At 33.0% G+C, this 25712-nt stretch overlaps 1 protein-coding gene across 7 annotated transcripts; it reads left to right on the top strand.

Annotated features, from left to right (window-relative positions):
- The first annotated feature begins 1499 nt into the window (after window positions 1-1499).
- Window positions 1500-18797, top strand: LOC100799803 (CTD small phosphatase-like protein 2). Of its 7 annotated transcripts, none has more exons than XR_418441.4 (9): window positions 1500-1849; window positions 3128-3378; window positions 4677-4804; window positions 5046-5145; window positions 8387-8908; window positions 10893-11230; window positions 11935-12305; window positions 17383-17438; window positions 18516-18797. XR_418441.4 is itself a non-coding variant. In XM_006597873.3 (7 exons), exons 2-7 carry the CDS (start codon window positions 3210-3212, stop codon window positions 12091-12093), a joined length of 1416 nt encoding a protein of 471 aa, XP_006597936.1. In that variant the 5' UTR covers window positions 1500-1849; window positions 3128-3209; the 3' UTR covers window positions 12094-18797. The 7 variants fall into 7 exon arrangements, 1 of the variants encoding a protein (XP_006597936.1); XR_001385078.2 differs by having other exon boundaries at window positions 17517-18797; XR_005888593.1 differs by lacking the exon at window positions 17383-17438.
- The last annotated feature ends 6915 nt before the right edge of the window (window positions 18798-25712 follow it).

Here is a 25712-nt window from a genome sequence, read left to right as displayed (position 1 = left end):
TTAACTAACTATAGTAACAAATAACTAATTATAACAACAATAGATCCTTGTAATAAGAGATAATAAATTATACCATGATAATGTAAAATAATTTTATATCATTATCTAATCACAATTCATTTTATAGATACATTTATTAATTTTTATGATAATCACTTTAAAAATCATTTCAATGATATTTTTTTATTAAATTACACTTTAGAACTACTTAGAGCATAATTATTAAATTGTTGAAATAATTGACATTTTAACATTCAATTCGTACACACATTAACACACACACACACACACACATATACATATATATATATATATATATATATATATATATATATATATATTGTATTAATTTTGAAGATGAAAATATAATTTTTTTAATTAAAATAAAGTATAAAAAATATAAATATCATATAAAAAATACAAAATTTCTTTCCAATTTCTCACCTTCCACCTCATTCAAACACACCCATAAATATATCTCAGAAACATTGCAGAGAGTGTGCACTTGGAAGGTGGATGGGTTCTACCGTATGAAAGTGAAACAACTTTTGTACAGTGCGAAAGAAATCTTCACTGTTCGATTCTATTTAATTTTCATTTGATAACTCAACTTTTTTTATATTTTTTCTTTTCTTTTTTCTCTTTTTAAGCTTATCTTTCCTTAATTGTCCCTTTTCTTCTACTTTCCTCTTCTTTGTTCCCTTAACCAGATTCGTTTCTTGAATATGGGTTGCATTTTTTTGATTTGTTGTATGTTTTGGCTTAGGGTGGTATCGGTTTTTCTTCATATTTGAGAAAAGTGGGTTGCACTCTTTGACCACAATTATTGCTTGCAATTTGAAATTGATATACATCTATCTTTATGCAAATTTTGTTTGGGTTTGGTAGGATTTGATTGGGAAGGAGGAAAGGGGATGGAGAGTGTTTGTTTGTGCGTGGAAAAAGAAAGTGACCCACTCCTTTGTCTCCGACCAAAATTCCCTTCGTGCTCTGCCTCTCTGACATTTATGTCACATTAGTGTCTAAACCGACACCAGTGTTGTAATTGTCAAGGTTGTGGGGTTTTGTGCATGAAAGTAATAGAAATGTCGTTGACGGTAACTTCAATATTATCGCAACAATAATGATAGAAGTATTGAGGACATATCGGACAAAGATAAAGGAAACAAAAATTTGACCCTTCATTGTTTTGATGTTGTTGAATAGTGTTTGTGGTGTTGTTTGTTAACTAATTTTTTTCTTATTTTTTTTCATGTTGGATGTTGAAGAAACTTGGCTGTCATAGGTGATTTCAGAGGTGTTATTTTGTAGTTTTCGATGGAAGATAAAAAAACAAGAATAAGATTAAATTGAAAAATATAAAAGATAACAAAAAAAAATCAAAATGAAAAATAATCTCAAACATTAATTTAAAAATTAATAGATAGCATGAAAGTTGTTTCACTCTCTTACTGTAGAACCCGGGAAGGTGACCTCAAACTCCAACACCTGCCAGAAGCATAGAAAAAAGGTGGCGCTGGACTCCGAAGGACCAATCAATACACGAGAGCGTACGACACGCGCTTCCTATTGGGTGCGTGGGAGCATCACACTGCCCTGCAAAAGCAGCACGTGTCAACGCGTCAAACTGAGTTGGTTAAACGCGCCACGTGGTATCCTCCTATCGGTCGAAGACACAGATTCCATCCCAGCCGTCGGAACCATCATCCAACAACACATATACTACTACTTGCAGGTTTCACACTGTCCATTCTCTCTCACTCTCTCTCTCTCCTCAGTCTGACCCAAATGGAACATCTCTAGAGAGAGAAACTAAGGGTTGGTTTTTTTGGTTCAGTTGCCACCACAGGTAATAAAATCCCCTTTTCCCAATTTCATTCTCAACAATTACGCTCTCAACTTTTCCAACATTTTATTTTTAATTTTTCAGCTTTTTTTTTTTTGCCTTCTTTAATTTTCGGGAACTGTTTGTATGGTTGTTAGTTATGCTGTTAAGTAACCGAAGGTTGAACTTCGTTGTTACGTTTTTTCTTTTTCTATTTTAAATTTGTTGTTTTGATAACGTTTTCTGGTTCGGTTTTTGTGTGTTCGTGTGTGGCAATTGCGATTTGCTTTTGTTTTTGTTGTAACGATTTTCGGGGTTGACTGCCGAGTTGGCGCGTCAATTCATGAGTTTCGTGTGTGCGCGTTTTGGGACATGGGGTTTTGGGTATTGACTTTTTAGGGTTTTTGCGTTTTGGAGTATGTGAATTGTGTTGAACGTTTAATTCTGGTTGTCTTGTTGATGGCTATTATCCTTAGAAAGTGTCGAACATTAGAAAGTGGTCCTTCTTTTTTTGTGGTTATGTAAAAGTGATTTACTAATCTGGTTTGAAAACTAAGCAAGAGATGCTGTTTTGTTTTTCTTAACTTTAATTTAATTTTTACAAATTAGGTGTTTGTGGTGCGAATAATTTGGTTAGGACCTAAAAAGAGGATGTGAAAATATTTTGGACTTGGTATATATGACTGACTCGAGGGTTTAGCCTTGGAAATTACGTTATTGAAAAACCAATTATTTCAAACTTGAATTTAATTTTGCCTAAGATTTCTTTTTACTTTGATAATGTTATGGTTCAGACTATGCATCCTTTAACCTAGTTGTGTTTGAAGATGTTATTCTATATGGCTGCTGCATTTTTCCTTAGACTTCTTTGCTTGGTGAAATCATTTTTTGGAGAGGGGTTTTACTTTTATGTGCACTCTATGTTTTGGAAGCCTTCAGTGTTTTGAGTAATTTTATGCAATTAGGCAAGGAATGCTAATCTTTTTTGAAAAATTTTCAGTTTTCTAGCTTTGTTTTTAAGATAGTCTCTTGTTGAGCTCTATTATTTTATAAATTTGTTATCCTTATCTATTACTTTGTAATCACTCTTTTCTTGATGATATTGTTTTCTTTCATATAAACAAGAAAAGAAGACTTGGGCTTTTAGTTTCCCATATGCATGTTTCTTAATTCTGATTTAAAATTTGTTGCTTGCTACTTGCGTAATTGTTTTTTTTCTTTGTCAAAAATCCTTAATGTATATTTTTAATTCTTCGTATATATAATTGGTAATTTGGATTTCTGTCTCTTTTTGTGTAACAGCCTCTGACTGTCTAGAGGGACATTGGCTCCCCACGGATGTGCCCAGAGCAAGATTGTTGCACCTACTGTAAGCACAAATCAAATGCCATCCCTAAAAATGAAGAGCAAAGTAAGCGTGAGCTGTTTAACAGAAACAAAGGATCTTCGTGTGTGTCCGAAATCAAAAATAATTTCCAAAAGCCCGTGTTCTAAAATCATGATTTCTACACAAAAGGCTGAAATAGACACCACTGTTCAAAATTGCCTAGATGGTAAGTGGCAGTATCCAATCTGTCTCTGAGATTTATGTCTTAAGTATCTATGCAAATTCCTTTTTATTTTTCTAATCAGTGTCTTTAACAATGATTTGTGCTTTTTGCTTCAGTTGTTGTCCTTTTTCAGCATATTTTATGCTATTTTTTAAACAAAGCTACTGATTTAATCTTTCATGTATGGACAACTTCCAAAATCACATGAGCTGCTTATGATATTGAGATTTTCTTTTTTATGGACAATGGGTGACTTTGTATTGTTCATAATTTACAAAAACTAGCATCCTACAGAACCATTATTGCTGATCTACCTGGCTAACAATCATCTTCATTTGTTTTTTAATTAAGAAAAGGAGTAGTGATCTGTGATATACATGACTTTTGGCATTCTACTAGATTGAAGAACATCTATGTGTCCCTTAGGGATGTAGATCCTCTCATGTTAGTTTTTCAAATTACCATTTCATGTGACAAAAGAGAAAGACATTAAGGCCTTCCTGCACTGGGTGCCACAACCCTACACAGGGTCTCAGAAATTGTCCTATGTTATGTCAATCTCTCACCACATGGAAAGTCATGTGGAAAACTCAGGTGAGAAGATCTAAATCCTTGCTGTAAATGACAGAGATAAAATAAACAGACTGGAAATGTAGCTACTTTAGTACCACAAGGGTAGTCCTTGCTTAGATAAAATGGCTTACCAGTCTTTGCCTTGGCCATGTGAGTTGAGGCTTTTGAGCTACTTAGATGAGGAGGTAAGAAAGAGCTGTTCTGTATGATATGGCTATGGATTTATGACCTGAGATGAAACTTTAAACTTTTGTTTTTGATAAGCATTTTAAGTAGTTCTGAACATGTAACCTACTAACCTTTAGGTTTCTTCATGGTCATCAATTTGTTCTTTTTGTAAGGTATTGGAATCTTTGGATCAGAGTTTTCTAAAGTGCTGTTGTGCTGGCACTATTATTGTACAGCTATTAAATCATTATTAGGGGTTTTTCTAAAAGGTTTTTAATGTTAGATTATGGAATATAAAAAGTTGTTTTGGTGAGATTCATTTGGTATAAAATAACTAATTTTCTTAATCTTTGACTGAGTAAAGTTGGCCAACTATAGAATTGTGTTTCCATTTCTGGCTGTTTTTCTTGATATAATCTATTTCTGTGCTGTAATAGTAGATATTACTTTCTGTATACATACAATCTTCCTTATTTTATGGGTTTGTGTTTAAATTTATGCTGAATTGCTAAAATTATTTCAATTCCTCACATTTGATATTTCTTACTATTTCTCTGCAGTTTCCTCAAGGACGCAGCCCAAAGACATTGCATGTGATCAATCTATTGATAACAAAGAATTTCTGGATAAAGAAAACTCTGAATCTGAGCACCAATTTTCTGTTTGTTCCTCTGTCCTGGGAAAAATGGTAGAGTTTGAGTTTATTGGTTTTAGACAATCTTTATTCATTGGAAGTTTACTTTTCGTTTAGGGGATCCAATGCTTCAATTCAATTTATGGAAGCTAATTATTTTCCTTGGCATTTTAAAAATAATTGTAGATTTTTATGCTAATGTTAATAACTTTGTCAACCATTACTCTATATCTGTATCCTTGAAATTTGAACTTTTCTATAATTCACAACTGACTACTCTTTCTCTGTTTTCTAGGAACTAACCAACACCTGCACAGCAAACTTAGAAACAATTTTTTCTCCTGCTTTTGAGCCCATTGAAGTCCATTCACAACATTATACTGAGAAAGATGCAGGTATGACAATTCTGTGCTGTTAACATATATAGAAATATTCCCTATATGTATATGGGGCATATCCAGTGAGAGTAGTGTCTTATTGTGAGAATGAGGCAAACAATGACTGTTTGATCATGCATGTGAGACCAAGATTATAACTTAAAAAGTCTGTTTGTTTCCTCGGTGCAGTTGGCCATTCATGGAAATAGGTTTCTTTGATAGAAATTGCCTTGGGTTGCAAAAAATAAATGATTGAGGCAAGAAAAAAAATAAATAAACAGGCTAAAAGTTTTGTGATTTTCACACACACACACACACACACACTAAAAAGAGTTATTTAGGTTTGAATAATTTGTGAGAAATGTGAATAATGAAAATTGATTGTTAGATCTTATTTGAATGGTCAAGATTAAAAGATAAATTTACATAACTTTTTTAAGTGGCTATGTGATAAATAACCAACTTTTGTTCTTGTTATATATGCCTCTCTCTCTCTCTCTCTCTCTCTCTCTATATATATATATATATATATATATATATATATATATATATATATATAAGTGGAGATATAAGGTGTGTTAGATGGTTAAGGGTGAAGGGAAGAGGGGAAAGGTTGTGGGTTCGATCCCCTCTGCAAACAAAACTAACATTTTCCGATCAATATATATAAGCATATCAGATTAGATGAGGGATGAGAGTGCAAAAGGAGTGAATTCAGCCGTATAATTTAAATAGATGGTTAAAAATAAAACTAATTAAAACAAGGATTAAATATGTTTTTGTTTCTTGAAAATATCACATGTTTTTGTTTTATTTTAGTCTATAAAAATTTAATTACTTTATGGTTCCTACATGTAACAACTATAGGACTAAAACCCATCATTTTGTCAACTATAAGGATTAAAAATTAATACCTTTTTTGAAGGATCTAAAACAAAAATTGCAATATTTGAAGGGATGAAAACATATTTAAACCTTAAAACAATCTTGACCATATGTGAATAATAATTGTATGACCAAGATTTACTCTTACCTCATTATATATATATATATATATATATATATATATATATATATATATATATATATATATATATATATATATATATATATATTTGAATGAGAGTTGTGAGAATAAGAAATCAGAATAACAAATATAGACCATTACTTTTTAAGGTGTCATGCAACCACTAATTAACTAGTAATCTTTATCATCCATGTATGGTTTATTTGGCCTAAATTTATGGTTCTCACATTCATATAAAATTTACTGCTTACCTTTAATCTTCTTCCTCAGTTGCTTGCACCATTCTAGAATCTCCTAGTCTTCTTCACTGTTGGTTGGGTCTTTCAATTCTTAAATAAGTTAAAGAAAACAGTTCCTTATTGGTCTCATTTGCAGTACTTGGAGTGTGAATCTTGTTACCTTGGAAAACATGTCTGCTCCTTTTGCCCCTGCAGTGTTCAGTCATTAGCTCATGCTCCTTTTGATGTTATTCATCCTAATATATGGGATCCAAGTCGTGTCACTTTTGTTTTAGGACATAGGTATTTTGTTACCTTCATTGATGAATTCTCTAGATGTACATGGATTTTCTTACTTTTCAATATTTCTTTAAAGAAATTTTAAATTAGTTTGGTGGTTCTATTTGTGTTGTGTAGTGATAATTCTAAAGAATATTTCTCTGCTCCTTTTAATTATTTTATGGTTAATAATGAAGTAACACACCAGTCTTCTTATCTTACCCTGAAACAAGTCTTCATACCCGTCAACAAAATGATATCACTGAATGTAAACACCATTATATTATGGAAATTTTGCGTACTTTCCTCATTAGTGCTAATGCTCCTTTGAAATTTTAGGGTGATGTTGTTCTTACTGTAGGTTTTTTGATAAATACAATGTCATCTTCTGCTATTAAAGACAAGGTGCCACATTCTGTACTGTTTCCTGATGAACCCTTGTTTTGTATTCCTCCTTGGGTTTTTGGTTCCATTTGCTATGTTTATGATCTTACTCCTGTACTTGATAAACTGTCTACTTGTGCCATTAAGTATGTTTTCCTTGGGCATTAATATATAGTGAAGGCATGAGGGGGTGAGAGGAGTTAATGTGTCTTTTGTGAGTTGACATTGGTCCTACATATGACCCAATTCTTACTTCTATTAAAGTGAATTTCTTCTGTATATGATGTTTCTTTGAGACTTTATTTAAATGGAAGAGAATGCCTTCATATTCAAGATTGACAGGTTATACAAAATCCAGTTTTTCACAATTCCTCTTCGGTCCAGTAAACTCAAATAGATGGGATCCATTACTATTAAATAAATTATCTTTCTTTTTTGGCTGAAACTGTAGCTATTTTCTGCATTGAATAAATTACTATGATCTATCATATTGGTACATACATAAGTTTAACCAAGTCTTCTTGATTTATTGTCTACCTGTCTTTTTGTTATTTATTATGTAATTATGTGTACACAATAATAGGAATGACATTTCAAATTCCCCATACAACATCAAATGGTAAGCCATAATCCCAAAGGTCTGTTACCTGGGTTTCCTGCCACAAAATACCACATGATTAAAATTATTAAATCATTCCATATGGATTTTTATCACTTATGCTATGCCAATAATGTCTGTTGCATCTTGCATGGCTTATTCCCTAGTGGATGACGTCTCCTATCACCTCTTCTCCTTTGTCTTCCGCTGCATCTCCATGGTGGAAAACCACCATTAAAGGACCTCATTGAAGCTCAAAGATCCAGCCTCCATAGAAGCTCCACAAGCAAGCTTCCATCAGACCTGTACGCTAGTTACATCACTTAAAATAGGATGTGTCAAAACATAGGGACAGGTAGTCTTAAACTTTAGGCCTAAGTAATAAATCAGCTACTAGTACTACAGATCATAACTGGTAGCCAAAAAACTGGCACAAGCTAAAGAAAGTCCACAAAATCAATTTCGGTATATAGATCTGAGTCCTGAATAAAACATGAATGAGACCCCAATAAAAGAATTAGTAAAATTCCCCTTTGAATGAACATATAATACTTTGGCTTAAAATTTCTAAACTGTAAATTAATGAAATTTACACCCCAACCCAAATTCCCTAGTGGACCAAATTAGTTTGGTGTTTGGTTCTCAACCTTATGTTTTCTAAATTGAACTACCTGCATCACAATGTATGGCTAATTACTTCATGACTATTTGATTGTTATTATCTATATGCTAACAACTTTGATTCTATTGTAGTGAGCATTGGTGATACAAACATGGCCGAAGTGGGAGCTGATGAAGGAAGAAGCATATGTGGTTATGAAACATGCGATGTATCAGACTTCTACATTTCTGACATGATCATTACAAACTTACCCTTTGGGGGGAATTCCTTTGATGATGATATCAGTGAAACCAACTGCCTATCTGATTATGGATCTACTGAGCCATCCATGTTTACCGCGTCTGAACAGTACATGATCCTGCCTGCTCTTGAAGATGATATTAAAGTTGGCACTACTTCTGATATCATATCATATGAAGAAACCATGATGGTTCGAGAAAGTGCTAGTTTGTATTCAGCAATGGGTCAGATAAGATCCTGCAACCAGGAGTCTGATGTTAAAAGTGACTTGGATAAATCAGAGTGCTTTGATCCACAGTCATTTATCAAGAATTTACCAGAACTATCAGAAATAGAAGTAAATGGGAAGCCAACCCTAATTCCTAAGCAATCTCCTAGAAGAAAGTCAATAACTCTGGTGCTGGACTTAGATGGTAAGAAACTAAGTTAGCATGTTTCCCACTCAATATTAATAATCAATACTTATTTAATGTAGCATTGTACATAAACTGACACCATTAACTCAAATGCTGTTTACATCAGATGCACCATATGATTATCTTGCTTTTGATTCATAATACCTTTTTTTTTTTCATTTTTTTAATTATTACTTTTTCTTAGAGAGATTGGGCTTTCGTCATGAAAATTTGTCACACTTTACTTTTGATTTAAGAATAAATTTTGGATGATTTGTCTTAAAGATTTTAATGTTTTAGCTAAAAAACAAAATTCATGCAACTATTTTCTATCTATAGCCTGGTAAAGCTAAAATTATTGCAACATATAGGATAAACACCAACTGGGCTAGCCATGTCTATGACTGTGATTGGGGTTATACCATATCTAGGACAAAAAATTGGTGCCAGATCACAAAAACAGGAAGAGGCCAGACCACTTCTAGGACTGAGATCGAAGCTGGATAACATTTGAGACCAAAAAGTTGGGTCCAGATAGCATTTTGGACAAAAAATTGGTAGGCCTAGATTGTGTTTGGAATGCGAAACAAGGTCAGCTATTGGGAGGGCTCTAGGGCGGAATCAGAAATTGGCAGCAAGATAAGGTTGTTCCAACCTGAAACCACTTAGGATAGGTTGCTTGAGGCATTGTAGTCCATGGGTTAGCAAGAGATAAAATGACACCAAAGAGCTCTGAAAAATGTAGAAAAGAGAGGCTTGATATCTGATACTGTTGAAGGGAGGGGTAGATTGGGTACAAGGAGGGTAGCACTGTGCACATTGTCCAGAAAGGTGTTGTGACATATTCACATGTGGTAAATACTGACATTGCATGCAGAATCAGGCTGAAGAAATCATGTGTGTCTGGATGTGTGCCAGCTTCAATGAGGATGAAACTAGTGGGGTTGGGTGACCTTTGAGGGAGGACTCCAATCGGGTGGTCAGCAGTTTGAATCAATGACAGCCAGTGGTGGTGGCCCGAAAGTGTGACAAGAAGTTGAAAAAGGTGCTGTGTGATAGAATCAGAAAAGGGTCACAGAGAACATTGGTTCTGGCAGAACACCAGTGACAGTGACAAAAAAAGGGAGGCCTGAAGTTGCTGGAAATAAGACACAGGAAGAGAGCCAAAAGTTAGGGAGCTCCCTAGCAATGTAGTGTGAGCACAGGTTACAGAGGGTGATATCACTCTCATGTCATGTTAAAATTATAGGGTTGTATGTACAAAAATAGGAAAGTGAGCCAAAAGAGACATTATATTGACTTGATATGATATGATGTGTTGCAATACAAAACATTATTCACTATTATAGTAATACTAGATCAAGAATCCTAATATTACTAAGAAACAAGTCATACTCATAAGTTAATGAAGAAATATGGAAACTAATCCTAACAAATGAACTAAGATATATTATTCTAAGATATAATTGAGGTACTATTGGATAATTTTCTAAGATACACTAAAGATATTTTGAGATTTTCTAATATGCATTGTATAGATATACAAAGAAATTTGTGCTTGCTAAAGGCCTCAATGATTGCCTGTGTCATGAAACTTCATTGCCAAATAGTTTATTTGTAAGTTTAAAGGAAACTCCTCTATTCTGAAGTGCTGTAGGCTTGATGATTGCTTGAGGTTCCTTTTTAACTAACTTTTCGAAGCTAGCAAGCTTGATTACTCAATGTAGCATATCAAAGTGTTCCAAACTTCCAGTGCCCCAGTATTGTCTCGCAGATGCAAATAAGTCACCTTAAAGTACAATTGAATTTGATTGTGAATTCAGTGTATTCATTAAAAACTCACTTAGTTTGACCGATTTCTTTAGGCATCTCTACTGGATGATGTTTTGTTGTTTCACTCGTATAAATCAGATTTATCATTTTTCTAAATGTTGGTTTTTGAAATATTTACAGTTGAAAATCCTATTTACCTTAGCCATCTGCCATGTTTTCTTATATACAGAGACACTTGTTCATTCTACATTGGAACACTGTGATGATGCGGATTTCACTTTTACTGTCTTCTTCAATTTGAAAGAGTACATAGTATATGTAAAACAGAGGCCTTATCTCCACACATTCTTGGAGAGGGTATCAGAGATGTTTGAAGTAGTAATTTTTACTGCCAGCCAAAGCATATATGCAAAGCAACTACTTGATATATTAGATCCTGATGGAAGATTTATTTCTCGTCGCATGTATCGAGAATCATGCCTTTTTTCAGATGGAAATTACACAAAAGATCTTACTATATTAGGTGTTGATCTTGCAAAAGTTGCCATAATTGATAATTCACCTCAGGTACATAATCGGTCACACTCTATTGTTAGTTCATCTATTTCTTTTAGTTCCCAATTTTTAAGCAGTTTTAAATTTCTGTTAAGTGTTGAATTCTCACCACAAATGTTTTTTTGAATCTGTGGGTAATTAAAATTATTTTTGCTTTTCAAATTGCTATATGTATTAGAAGATTTTCCAAAAGGCATATATAAAACTAGGTATATTAAAAGTTTCATAACAGTTATCTTGGGGAATCCTGCAGCAAGCACTAGAAGAGCACTAGTCTCTAACTTTTACCAAGACAATATAATAGGAGAAACTTGAGATTCTTTACACGAGTCAGTCAATGATAACCTAATAATCACAAGTTTGGATGAAAGTTAAAGAGAGGGAAAGAAAGAGAAATTGACTCAGACCTTGTTCGGAAGTTTTTAAATAAGGGGAAGGGAGGGGGAAATGTTCCTTCTTTCTGCCTCAAAATTAGGCTGGGGTCAAGGCTTTATTTTAAAGAGGAAAATAACCCTCATTCTCTCCTTTGCTTGCTTAAACATTCAAACAAGAGGAAATAACTCTCTTCCATTTCCTTTTCTCTCCTTTCCATTTCTTTCCCCATTTAAAAACTTCTAATGGCCACTGTCTGGCCCTGGATGGAGGAGGGGAGAAAATATTTTCTTCATTGAATATTTTTTGATGTTTAATCCTTTCACTCTGATAATACATTTCAGGTTTTCCGATTGCAAGTGAATAATGGTATTCCTATAAAGAGTTGGTTTGATGATCCATTAGATTGTGCACTGATGTCATTACTTCCCTTTCTAGAGACCTTGGCTGATGCTGATGATGTCCGTCCTATCATTGCAAAGAGATATGGTAACAAAGAATAAGGTTTCTCATTAGACCAAATTTAGCAGATCTTCTCCTTTCTTCTAGGATTAAGAAAAATTTGGCCTCTAATTACATGTTAAAGTCTCCTTTTCATTTGAGTTTGAGATGAATTAACCTATACAATAAACTATTGGTTATCTTATTGTTGAGTCCAGAATTGGTTCCCCTTCTCTCAGTTGACAAATGTGGAGTTCTGTGTTTCTCTCGAAAGGTAGTTGTAGCAACCATCTCTTTGTCTTCTCTTCCTCTTGTTAGTCTTTGTACAGTTAAAGTTTGAATATTCCATGGGGGTGTACATGAATTTATCATATTAAGGAATATAGTTCTGAAAGTTACATATTTCATTTCTGTGTTCCATATGAAGGGCTCAATTTTCATGTGTGCTGATAGAAATGGAACCTGTTATTTAGTTAAGTTTTACTTGGTCTTTGTTATTATTTATTAACCTTTTTCTTGTCATATACTCCTTAAGATTATGATTCAGGTATTATTTTATGGATCATTGATGCAATGATTAATGTGTTGTCAAATGAGACAAATTTAGTTTGATATCCTAATTCCTAAGAAATTCTGAACTATTTGTTCAAAAACAGTACAGATACTAGGAAAAACTTATGAGCAAGTACAACAAATATGTCCAGGGCCTAAATTTAGAGCCAAAATTATAACAATCAAGTTAGCTATTCTATGGATAAGATTGAATAGTATTTGTATATTAGTCTTTCAAACAATAATTATCATCCAATGTCTTAACATAAACAATGCAAAGAAATATATGATCATAATTATGAAACATCAACAAGTTTATGAGAATAATTGAATAGTATAGTTTTGAGGATAATCATGATGATGATCCTATTTCATTTAAGGTTTCAGTTGCATTTTAAACAAATAGCAGAAGATGAATGTCAAATTAATCCCATTCAATATCTAAACATATTCACAGAAATATATTCAGATAAATAAGTGTTTAGTTTATTGTCCTACTGTTTATGATTCAATGAAAAATTATTACTGTGTCCACTTTTCCTAGCTGTTGAGATATTAAGAAGCTTATAGAGATACCCTGGGGGATATGAGACAAATTTGATTTAGGAAGTATTTTAGCCCCACTTTTTTTAACTTCTCTTCTTAAAAGGAGAGATGTTGAGTCAAACACATTTTTTAAAGAGCTCTTAAAAGGTTTAGCAGTTTAATTTTATAAAGAGAAATGAAAACAATAGTTTTCTTCTTCTTTTTTTAAAGCTAGGTGACCTGGTGAAGGAGATTTTCAAATCAAGTTGTCATCTCCTTTCTCTCCCCTCTCTCGCTCTCTCCATGTTCTTTCTATTTCTCTCTCTCCCCACTTTCTGTCTCACTCTCTTCCTGTTCTCTCCTCTCTTTCTCTCTCTCTCTCTCTATCTCTATCTCTCTCCCTGCTCTTTTATCTCTCCGTCTTCCAGCTCTCACTCTCACAAGTCATCTCTTTTAAGCTTAACAGGATTGAGTTTGGGATGAGGAACAAGAACCATGGGAGCCAAGAAACAGATGCAAAAATTAGATACTAGGGTGAAAAGCAAGAATCTTCATGGGGGAGAAGAGACAAACCATGGTGAATTAGAACCAGCAACAAAATTAGAGATCAAGAGCCAGAATCAAGGTTGTAGAGAGAGCATCAATGGTGAGGAAGCAAAAGAAACAAAGAACAAGAGTCGTCATTTAGCAAATGAGGTGATCGAGAATATCAGAAACCTTAGTATGAGTATGGAGGAGGAAGATGTAAGAGATACGAATGGTTTGGTACTTTGGTTTCAAGAATTCCAATCAACCTACCAGCCTCGGAACCTCCCAAAACAGATTTGACCCACAATGCAGGTTGGTCATCAGCTATGGAGGAGCTTAGGCTCTAATGCGTAAGGTGAAGCCACCACCTCTGGAACCGCTGGACTCAATCTTCCATTGAGGAGGATGGGTCATCATGCTGGGACATGCAACCCAGATTCCATCACCAGAATTGCAAATGACACTGCTTTATGATCCTTGTATGGTGGCCGAGATAGAGGCAGAAATGGTTAGTCTCGCATATCCATAGCATTGATGTGTGGGCTATGGTCAAAGTTACTTTGTAGATGAAGATGAGGGTGGAGATGGAAGTGGTTCTGCTACCCCAAAATATTAACTCAGTTCATGAGCCAATTTGCGTAAAGGCTGCAGTAATGTCTAGCTCATTGACCAAGCTGTCCTGACCAGAACTAACAGACCAAGATGTGTGTATGGTGGCTGATACAGTGACAATAGTGGGGTCAAGAGATGAGGTGGTTGCTGTCACACAACCCCATTTCAGTGGCACACAGGAAGGGAGAAGCTAGGGGCAAGAACAAGGTTACAAACAATGGGCCAATTTGTTAGCCTAATTAGTCAGGGCCCATATATCATATACCTGTTATGTTGTTCCAAGCCCAATACACTGACATTAGTTTCTTTTTTGCTGTTTATGCAAATGGGGCTTGTGCGATGAGCTCTTTTCCTGATTTAATGGGTTGCCATGGTTATCATCTTGTACCACTTGCCATGGTGCAATTTGCAAGGGAGCCAGAGAATCTCACTCCAGTTGCAGAGGCATAATACTTTGTTTTGTAGGCAAAAATAGTACAGAAACAAAGCATTGGAGAATAATAGAGGTATTCAACTGTTTGTATTTGACCAAGGAGGGGTTGATGATATCTTGGGCTGCTGCAATGGTGGGATTTGGTGGGGGGCTGTTGTTAGGTAACCCCTATTAACAATTAATTAGTTATGGTGTGTTAGTTACCATACGAGTGTGTTTGGGAAAGCTTAATTTCCTATTTCGGCATTATTTTTTTTGCTCCAATTTAAGCTGTTTATAAAATATGCTAGATGTTTGGGAACACTAGCTGAAATTTAGAAAAAAGCGTTTATTTTTTTATTTTTTCTGTAAAATAAGTTGATTTCTTGAATCTGAAAATTTGTAACTTAATGGTTATTTTCCAACAACTTTTTCCCCTTTCAGATCTCTTTTTTTTTTTAATGTAAAAAACTGATTTTTTTGTTGCACCCAAATGAAATTAATGCTCTTAAAACCACTTTTCAGCAAATTTACCCAAACAAAAACTGATTCTGATTATAACACACCCTTAGTTAGATGCGCTAGATAGTCTGAAGGCGTGTTGGCATGTTGCCTATATGAGGGGAGGGGGAGAGATTGTTGGGAGGTGCTGACCCTTGAAGTTTTGCAGTGTGCTTGTTCTATTCTATAAATTGGATAATTTTTCCCTATCCTTTCTATTAAAGATGCCAGATTTCTATCATTCATCGACAAAATCCAGGGCTCAACATTTAACATCCAATTCATTCACTAAATAATGAATTGACTGTAAAATAAAAGGGCTGACTATACTTTTTGAGATTTCCCATGCTTCAAACATTTTGGTAATCAGATGGAAGAAAGATGGATAGTGTGCTCTTAACCTAATAATCTTCTCAATACACTTGCAATAAGCAATCAAGTGGTCAAATCACAATTTATTCATTTGGTTTCTGAAACTTGTGGAAAAAGTAATTGTCAATTATTAGAACAAGAGGAGAGGAAAATTGAGATTGAGAAACTGTTATTATTCTACCCAACTAACAACAGATTACAAAGCTGATTATATAGTTGGATAACAACCAACTATCATAACTGTCAACTAACTAGAGTTAGTTGATACAGCTGTCACAAAGCTGTCAGCACTAATGACTAAACAACTAACAATAACTAACTAACTGTCACAAAGCTGTCAGCACTAACAGACTAAACAACTAACTATAACTAACTAACTACTAACTAGAGAAGTTAGAATAACAGCCAAACAATAAAATACACATTGAGTAATGAATAATACTCTTGTACTCCCCTGCAAGCTCAAGAGGGGTTGGAAGAAAGTCTTTCAACTACTCTGAGCTTGGACCTGAACAAAAGAAACAAAGGAGATAAAGCCTTGGTCAAGATATCAGCCAGTTGATCAACTGCAGGAACACAAACAACATTAAGTTGTTTAGTTAGAACTTTCTCTCTGACAAAAAATAAATCCAGCTCCATGTGCTTGGTTCTAGAGTGAATAACAGGGTTATGAGCCAAAGAGACAGTGCTGGTATTGTCACACAGAATAAGAGGAGTGGTATGAGTAACTTGAAGTTCAGAAAGAAGAGACTGAATCCAAGTTACTTCTGCTGCAATAAGAGCCATACTTTTGTACTCAGCCTCAGTGCTGTATCTTGTCACAACTGACTGCTTTTTAGACCACCAAGAGATGAGATTAGGGCCAAGAAATATAGCAGCACCAGAAGTTGACCTTCTATCATCAGGGTCAGAAGCCCAATCAGCATCACAGTATGCATGAAGAGAGAAGGGATGCTGAAGAGAGGCAGCCTGAAAATGTAATCCCCAAGAAACAGTACCCTTAAGATACCTCAGGATTCTCTTTACAGCTTGCCAATGCTGCTTAGAAGGCTTGTCGATAATGTTTTATTAACAATTTGAATAAGGGATGTTTATAGTGTCTGCCATTTTCTGCAGATATCTAGTTGGGTATTTTAGTGATGGAGTTGAACAACATAAAAGCATTTCTACATAAACATTCTAATAAACCACTTAACATGATTTTTTTCTATAATTTGCGTTATGTTTATTGCTATTATTTTATTAAGATTTAAAAGAGGGTATCCTTGTTCATGAGGCTCTCACATGTCCCATATCATTGCGGGGTCTTCTGGACTGGGAAGCCTTGGCTAGATTAATATCTGATTGGTTAATTTTATTATTATAGTATATGGTGGGTTTGTGGCATAAGAGAAAATAAATAAATTATTGATGTTTACAAGGCCCAAGTTCATATAATTGAAAACTTTCACATGATGAAGAGAACAGTAATCTGAAGTCTCCTATTACACATAGATACTCGAGGATATTAGGTTAACACTGATAAAAAATTAATTGTCATTTTATCATGTGTATGCTATATGTTTTGTCCTCCACTTCATCATTGTAGATTTATGGATAACATTTTTTGGATAAAATGGATGACTTGCGCATTGGTGGTTAGCTTTTGTTTATATATTTGTTCAATAAAAGAACAACCTGACTCTGTTGATATGAAAACCATGCTGCAATTGAAAAATATGAATGTTTGAGCCTATGTACTGGGATTTACGTTGGTTGTGCTTAAACATATATCTACTGATTGTGGCATAGATCCACAGACTGGTGTTCAGCACCATTGTAAACATAAAGTATTTTGGCCGTCTATCAGGTCTGAGTGGGAAGTCATCATCCTTAATAATTTCAATTGAGTTGTCAAGATCTGAGGTAATAAACCAGCTTCCTCTTTCATTTTTTCCCCCCTTTTTTCTTTGAACTAACTTATTATTAAATTTCATATTCAAGATTATCCTGTACTGGGTTCTGGTTCTAGCAATCATTTAGTATATCTACTAAATTGTCTTCTAAGCACCAAGTGGCCTGTCGCAATGTTTTATCTTGAACCAGAGCATTTCCTTGACACACGTGCACATCCCTGTTCTTAAGGTTCATAGGTAAAAGACTTTCTGTAAATGATCAAAGCAGTTCCCACAGGTGGAGAGAGAATATTGAAATTCAGTAAACATCCTTTAGCATCACAGATTTGGCCGTACTGCTATATACTTTACTAGCAATAAATTTACTTTTATCATCTTTTATGATGGTACGTGGGTGGTTAACAAGTATCATTGATTGAGACTGGCATTTGTTTGGTGTATATTAGAAAAGAGACATTAAGATTGAATTTCCTATACGACAATGAGTTTGTTTCAATGGTTTACATATTAATAGGATATCCCTAATGCTTTGGCTGGCAACTGGAGGATGTTGAAAACTCGTGTTGTCTATGGTTCTGAATCTTCCGATATATTTTTATTAAGATCAGATGTCTTATGCAGCCAATAGCCATATTAATGTACCCCTCCAGATTGAATTACCTTATTGCAGTGGACTTGTTTGAGGTAATCTAACAAAAACAGTCTTATCCCACTAGGAGGTAATCTATTTTAAAAGAACTAAAATTATTATTATCATTATCATCGGTCTGCTACAGTGGATATGAAACTGAAATCAATGCAACTAAATGTTAGCAAATGGAAGGCTTGGAAGTTGAGTATTTGTGCATATGGTATGACATTTATGCTATAAGGACAGCATTCTGATTATGTGGTTTGGTTGTTCTAGAAGAGAGGCTTTGATATGATTTTTATATATTTCTTTTTATCTGTCCGACATTCCTTTAGGTTTGAATTTTAAGTTCATGGACTTGTCCTGTATAAAATAGCTGACTATCACTGCTTTGATGAATGCCTGCTGTTCCTTGCTATCTTCATATGCTTTCATGATTTTGCATATTCTCTGCAGGTTGGTGAAGAAAATTTTATTAGATTATCCCTCTAATGGCTGTTTGATAGGTATGTAAACTTTGATTGCACAAGAGTCCTGTAGATATATGCTAAAGTTAATTATCTGGTCATAATATTTTACACATGTTTCACCTTCATTGCAAGGTGGTGTGAATTTGTAAAATCTAAGTTAGTTCATTCTTCATTCCCTGGCCATTTGAAATTGTCTTCACAATTGGCCGTGATAGTGTTGAGAAAATAGTCAATTTAAAAATGTTTCTCTGCTTCCTTTTTGCTTGAATACAAAAATTTGGTCGAGTGCTGAATACCTATGTAAATTCTAGGAAGAAGGTAGATGAAGGTTTTTTTTGTTAACCTTCATCTTTAGTTAAATGCTGATAGTTTAATGTGATATAACGTGGGTTTATTTATTTATTTATTTATTTATTTTGTGCGCACTGTATAACTGATCACCTGTGATGTTTTCTAATCATCAAATTTCTTTTATTTTTTAATTAACATTTGAACAAATTATATCGAAACAGATGTTTCCAAAAAAATTTCGTACCATTTAGCATTGCTTTGCTGTTAAAAGATTAGAACATTAAGCTGACCAAGCAAAAATACATTTGAGTCATGTAGTTGATGTTACTTCTATCAAACTACAGCTTGTGATAATTCTGATCGGGATGAAAAAAAAATGTTTTAGAATGTGAAAAGGTTTCAGTCCAATTTATTGAGTCTTTTAATTATTTTTTTTTTAAAAACGAAATAAGTTGATTATGGTATGCACGAATTATGAAGGCATGTTTTGATATATCAAATTTTCAGTCAGTCTTCCGACCTCATTATCATTTGAAGGAAAGCGCAATTGCAATTCCGAACATGATTTAATAAATCCCTGTATAGCTAAGGAGTTTCCGTTGGGTTACTTTTTTGAGTTTTTTTATTTAGTACCCACGAGTGGATGAAAAAAAGTACTTAAAAGAGATGTAGCTCAAGTATAGAGAAAGTTTTAGCCGTAATAAAATTATTTTGGCCATGACATTTTATCACCTAATTATCATTATTTTATGAATTTTATTCCTCAAATTTTATTTTTGTGAGTTTTATCACTCTAGTTATTATTTCTTGCGTAATTTACTATCCAAGTTTGTTTTTTTTAATTATCACATGTTTTTTATTTTTGTGTATTTTATCATTATGTTGGTAATAAAATAATGTTTTGCAAAAGAATGTAACCTTTTTTAGTGACACATCAGCATTGATAAAATATGTAAAAATTAAAAACTTGAATAGTAAAATTTATAAAAATAAAATTTAGGTGATAAAATTTACAAAATAATAAAAATTGAGGAATAAAATGTGTAATGAAATCGGCCAATGATTTTACCACTAACGAGTTTATACGTAAGGAGTTTGAATTTCGCTGAAATGTACTTTGTCGTAAGGTTCGTATTTGAAGGACTAAATACAATACGTGAGGGTGTCGGTGAAATTGTTTGAACTTGATAATTGGTTATGGGTGGCTTGTTTTCTGCATGGTAGCATTATTTGTTTTGGGAATGGTACGAGCTGTATGTATGTCATAATTAATTAATACACTATATGATATTTAATATCTTGTTTTTGTAATTTTGATAGTATAGAATGGTGTTGGAAAAAAAAAAATCCTTTCATGCATAAGAGAAATAAATGACAAAATATATACAAAACACCGTATATAAAAATAATAAAAGGCACAAATTCAACGTGATTTGATATCTTGTTTATCTCTATGAGAACATTTTAACAAATATTTGCTCTGTCAAATAAGATTATAAGTATTCAAAACAAATTTAAGAAAAAAAAATTGTTGCAAATTTTATAGACAAGCTTGAAAAGTCTTTTTCACTTTCGGTGTATTTGGATTGAAGTTCGAGAACTCTTGTTGTTTTTGAAAGAACGCCAATTACATTCAACGTAATTGGATTTTAAACATGCACTTACAAATTTTGCTATTTCACGTTACTTTTACTCTTCACTCATACTCTTTTGATATAGTAAAGGGTTATGATTCTATTTTTTGTGTGGCAAGTTCATGACTATTTATAAATGACTTAATGGACTTTAATTGTCTCATCTCTTCACCTAATTTGCTGTTATGATAGTAAAATTTTCTAAGACTCAAAATACAATAAAATAACTTTTTGAAAAAAAAATATTTCGAAATAAATCACATTAAAATTTTCAATGTAACATTAATTATTTTTTTTCATTAATATTTTTTATAAATGTTATTTTAATTTATGAATCTAATATTAAACTATTTTTTTATCTGTTTAATAAGATTATTTTTGTAAAATAAATATTTTTTTATCTATTTATTAATTTTTCTTGATTTGTGTAAAATAACTTAAAATAACTCTTGGAGCGGAGGGAGTAAAATGCACCCCTTAGCCTATATTTAATAAGTGATCTACCGTGGTTCATAATTTTTTTGAGCCGTTAGATCAATCTCATCTCATTTGTTATATCCTACATCATCCGCACCAAATTATTCCTCCCTCAATTCTCCCCAACCCGCTGATCACCGTTAATGAAACAAACTTCATTAGAAGGAAATTATTGGAACTAAAATAAAAGTGAGACATTTTTTATGTATTATTTTTTCAATTGCGAGATAGCAAAACAAACATATCATAACTTTAATTATTCAGTATTCATTTTCCACGTCAAATTTGCTGTTAGAAGTTTGCTTCATTTTTGTTGACAACTAATGTTAGAGGGCAAATTTCTTATGTAGGATCTGACCCATCTAATCTTCCCATTTTTCATTTCTATCATTTTCTGTATATGAAACTAGGGGTGTAAGTGGCCCATCTAATTTAACCCTGTTTTATAATCATAGTCAGTATTCATAAAACATAAACTGTTTTACAAATCACAACACTAAAAAGTCAAAACAGTAATAATGATACAATAATCACTAAAATTTCACACATGACAAATAGTATTAGACAATTAGTATTTTTTTAATTATATATTTATTATGTAGTTGGGTTGGTAGGTGCACTAAAAGAAACCCAACCCAATAACGTGAACATCCACTCATATAATTGAAGGAAATTCTAATGCATAATGATAGTGATAAAGTATCATGAACTAAATAAGATGCATCAGAAAGACTACTTGATACATAATATTGGTAAAGTAGTTAAGATGCACAAATGGCCTAAATGAAGTGGTTGGAATACTGATTTTGAAGCGTCTTGTTGTAGTGATCTGTCTGAAATTCATCCTTTGGTGGTAGAAGGGAAGGCCAAGTTACTATTTGCTGCACATTTTCTGACTGAGAAGCAATATTCTGCAATGCGGCATCATAATTATAGGGTTGCATTGATTGCACAACTTCATTGTAATTGCAATGTGAGGACTCTTGGTTGTGTTCATCTCCATGAAACTTTGTACCATAATTAGTAGCACCATTCATTGCTGTAGTACTTCCCCCAATCACTGGCACACCATGTTGATTAGTCCAAATTATAGACTCACCAGGTTGACTACCCGAATTCACAATCTCATTAAGTTGACTAGTCAAATCTTCAATTTCATCAAGTTGGCTAAAATAGTCCAAACACTCACCAAGTTGATGATTAGTCAAATCTACAGGCACATCATGTTGATTTGTAAAATTTCCTAAAGCATTAATTTGATTTGCACAAGCCAGAGGCACAACAACTTGATTAGTAATATCCATCACCCCTTGATTCTTGGCAATTAGTTGCATAAGATTTGGATCAAAGTTAAGCATTTGGGATTGAGAACTAGAACCTATGTCAAGATTAAGTAGGTAAGATGCTACCTGGTTACCATCATTAAGTGGCCTCATAGGAGCAAGAGAAAATTGATTTTGAGAGATTTCCTGCATGAAATTGAGTTGGCTTGGGTTTGGAGCAACACTGTCTGATTGAACCATGCTTTGCATGAAATTGAAGTTGGCTTCATTTTGATGGTTGTGTTTCGACATTTCGTTTCGTTGATTACAAGCTTCAAGCTTAATGTCCAACCTAGCGATGAAATTCCTCAGCTCCTCTACACCTAGGTTGTTGAAGCTTGGATGCCAAGTTGGATATTTGATCTTGAGGGTCTCTTTTTGGACTTTGGAAATATCATTGTCAACCATGTTCTTCCTAATCTCAAAAAAATTATTGAGATCGAAGTTCTTGGGAAGTTTCTCATTCTTTATGCTCTCATACCTTTTGATGATGGAGTGCACCTCAATGGGGTCATCTTGGGGCCAAGTCAGTGGTGGAGCATCACCATAATTGCCATCATACATAATCATGCAAGCTTTGACTCCACACACGTTAGAAAATTCAGTCATTTTCTTCATTAGTGCTTTCTTTCTCTTCGTGAAAGCCAAATCACGATCTCTCCCATTTGGGATGGGCTTTAAGATTAATTTTGGGCGTCCCATGTTCTAAAGCATATGCACATATATAGAAATTGATCAATAAAGCAAAACTTGGGGTCATACGTTGGGGATAGAGAGATCAAATAGACAACTAGTTCATGAATTGATCGAATGTTTCGGATAAGATGTTGTTCTAGAAATTTAAAATAAAAAATAATTCAACAAAAAAGAAAATCATCAAGGATCAAAGAAGAATGGTTCAAGTCTAATCTCTCCTCTCATCAAGGATTAAAGAATTTTATAGAAGAAAAAGTAAACTGTTTTTGAATAATAGCAAAAATGAAAGAAAAAAGGGAAGAAAGAAAGAAACAATAGAGATATATTGATAGATAATAATTTTCCTAACAGCTGAAGAAAGTTCCTTACTTTCAATGGCTGATCTTGGAACCTTCTACTGGCTGATTTTAGAATTGTCCATGAATGAATAGAGAAGCATAAAAATCAAGTGTTGAATATATGAAAATTAGGGAATAACTTTTGATGGTGTTATTAATACATAAATATAATTAAAAATTATTATTACATAAATATAAAATATCAGGTATAACAATTTAGGAAACAAAATCATTACTTATTTTTCACCCATAATTTTAGTGTGGGGATCTTGCTCCTTATTCCGGAATAGAAAAGATCCACTCTTTATATTTTTTTATTACTCACGCTTCATATATTTTTTTTATAGAAAAGATCTTACATTAATGAAATTATATCCTACCAATGATATATCCAATCAGCTATATTATGATTGAAATATTTATTTGGATTGAGTGAATATGTCTATATAGGTTTAAAATTAGGAGTAGTTGACATTAGGGTGGGAATAAGTCAGACTTTGAAAGTCTAGTCTACGATGAATCTTTGATGCCTGAGACTGACCTATAGCCTATCAAAGACTTTTATTTTGACTCGGCCTGAACTTTTTAAAAGCCTGGTCTGGCCTGATAGCCTTTTTAAAAGTTTTTCACAATAAATATTTAATATTTTATGGAGTAGGAACATAGTTAAAGAAAAGGAAAGTCAATCAAAATAATGAAGAATATAAAAGGGCACATGACTCATACCTAAATTGTAATTAAAGTACTTGATTATAGGAATATAAGTTATCGAGCAGTAATGTGTAATTTGATAGTTTCAAACAAAAAATTAATTGTATCCAAAAAATAATATTATATATTGATACCAAAAAATAATATATATATATATGCCGACCTATCAGGCTTATAAGGCTTTTTAATAAGCCTAAGTCTGATCTATTTAATTTAATAGGCTTTTAAAAAAGTCTGAGCCTACCATTTTAATTAAATAGACTAGTTCAGACCAGACTTTATATAGGTCAGGTCGTAGGCCCCTGTAGGCCGGCCTGACCTATTCCCACCCCTAGTTGACATTTATGCTTTTTATATTTCATTTTTTCGTATATGATTTATCTTTATATTATAATTATTTAATAGTTAATTATCCTTTAAAAAAATTTAATTAAAATTATGATTTTCAATTCTAATTCTTAAATAAAATATTTTTAGCAATCCTCGTTAAGAATATGATTCCCAATTTGGATTCTCCGATTGCAATCTTGGTACAGCCAACATCTAAACCGTAGTTGATTTTGTTATTACCCAATGATTACAGAGGAAAGAGAATAAGACGGATGATTGAGATTTTGGATGGAAAGAATTGAGACAAAGAGGCGACAGAAATCCAGATTCAATTTAATTTTAATTAAATTTTGAAATCCTTGTATCAGATTAAATATATCTTCTATTTTAGATAAATTAAAGTTTAAGATTATTTAATCTTAATTAATCATAATTTGAATTTGATTTTTCAATTTTAAATTTTGATAAATTATATCAATAAAGATGTATTGTGATTTTTATAATTTATTTATGTAATTTGTTCCTTTAATTAAAAATTCTATTTAATATGAAAAATTATTCATTATTAATATTCTTTATTTACTATTTTTTTATGATGAACAAGGCCAAAGGCCCAAAGAAACTACAAAGCAATAATTCTGGGATAAGAAAACCCCATAGTGTCCCTAGTGAGCAACTAACTCAATTGAGTAGACTGCTGTTCAAACATCACAAAATCTACTTCTATATCACAAGCCATATTAGCTAACATATCTGCATAGCAATTAGCTTCTCTAAACAAAGACATCTTATGCTTTTATACCATTTGGAATTGGACCTTGGGCTTTCATTGGTAAACAATTTTTTCCTACAAGAGATCAAGCTTTCTCTTATTCATTCATATCATAAATACTTGTTCCGGCATTTCTTCCAATATGGAAAACCCCTTAGAACTCTAGTATGGGATAATCCTCAACTACAAACATGGGGTTGAGGGAGAAAGAAGAAAAAATATTTGAGAGACAAGAAAAATAATTTGATACATAGGGTCCACTATATTATTGTGTAAATAAGATGAATCTAAAGTGGACCACCATAAACCACATGACCCTCTTGCCCACCCTGGCATTTCTTAAACTTGAAAGTTTATGTTATGAGATAAACTCAAACTTTAAATAAACTCTTCCAAATACACTTAAATAATCAAATGCAAACAATCAACTTTTTGGTACAAATGACAATTTGTTTTCGTATTGTGCAATAGGAATTTCTGTACAAAGAAAATTAATATACGAAACACATTCAACAAATTGATGAATTCTTATTACAAGTTTAAACAAGAGAACACAACTTAAGTTGTTCACAACAATAAAAAAAAATAAACATTTAGGAACAATAACATATT

Source organism: Glycine max, chromosome 15 (assembly GCF_000004515.6).
Source record: "Glycine max cultivar Williams 82 chromosome 15, Glycine_max_v4.0, whole genome shotgun sequence".
In the NCBI taxonomy this organism is placed as follows: Eukaryota; Viridiplantae; Streptophyta; class Magnoliopsida; order Fabales; family Fabaceae; genus Glycine; species Glycine max.
The sequence above is the reverse complement of the archived record's forward strand: the minus strand, read 5'-3'. Positions and strand labels throughout refer to the sequence as shown.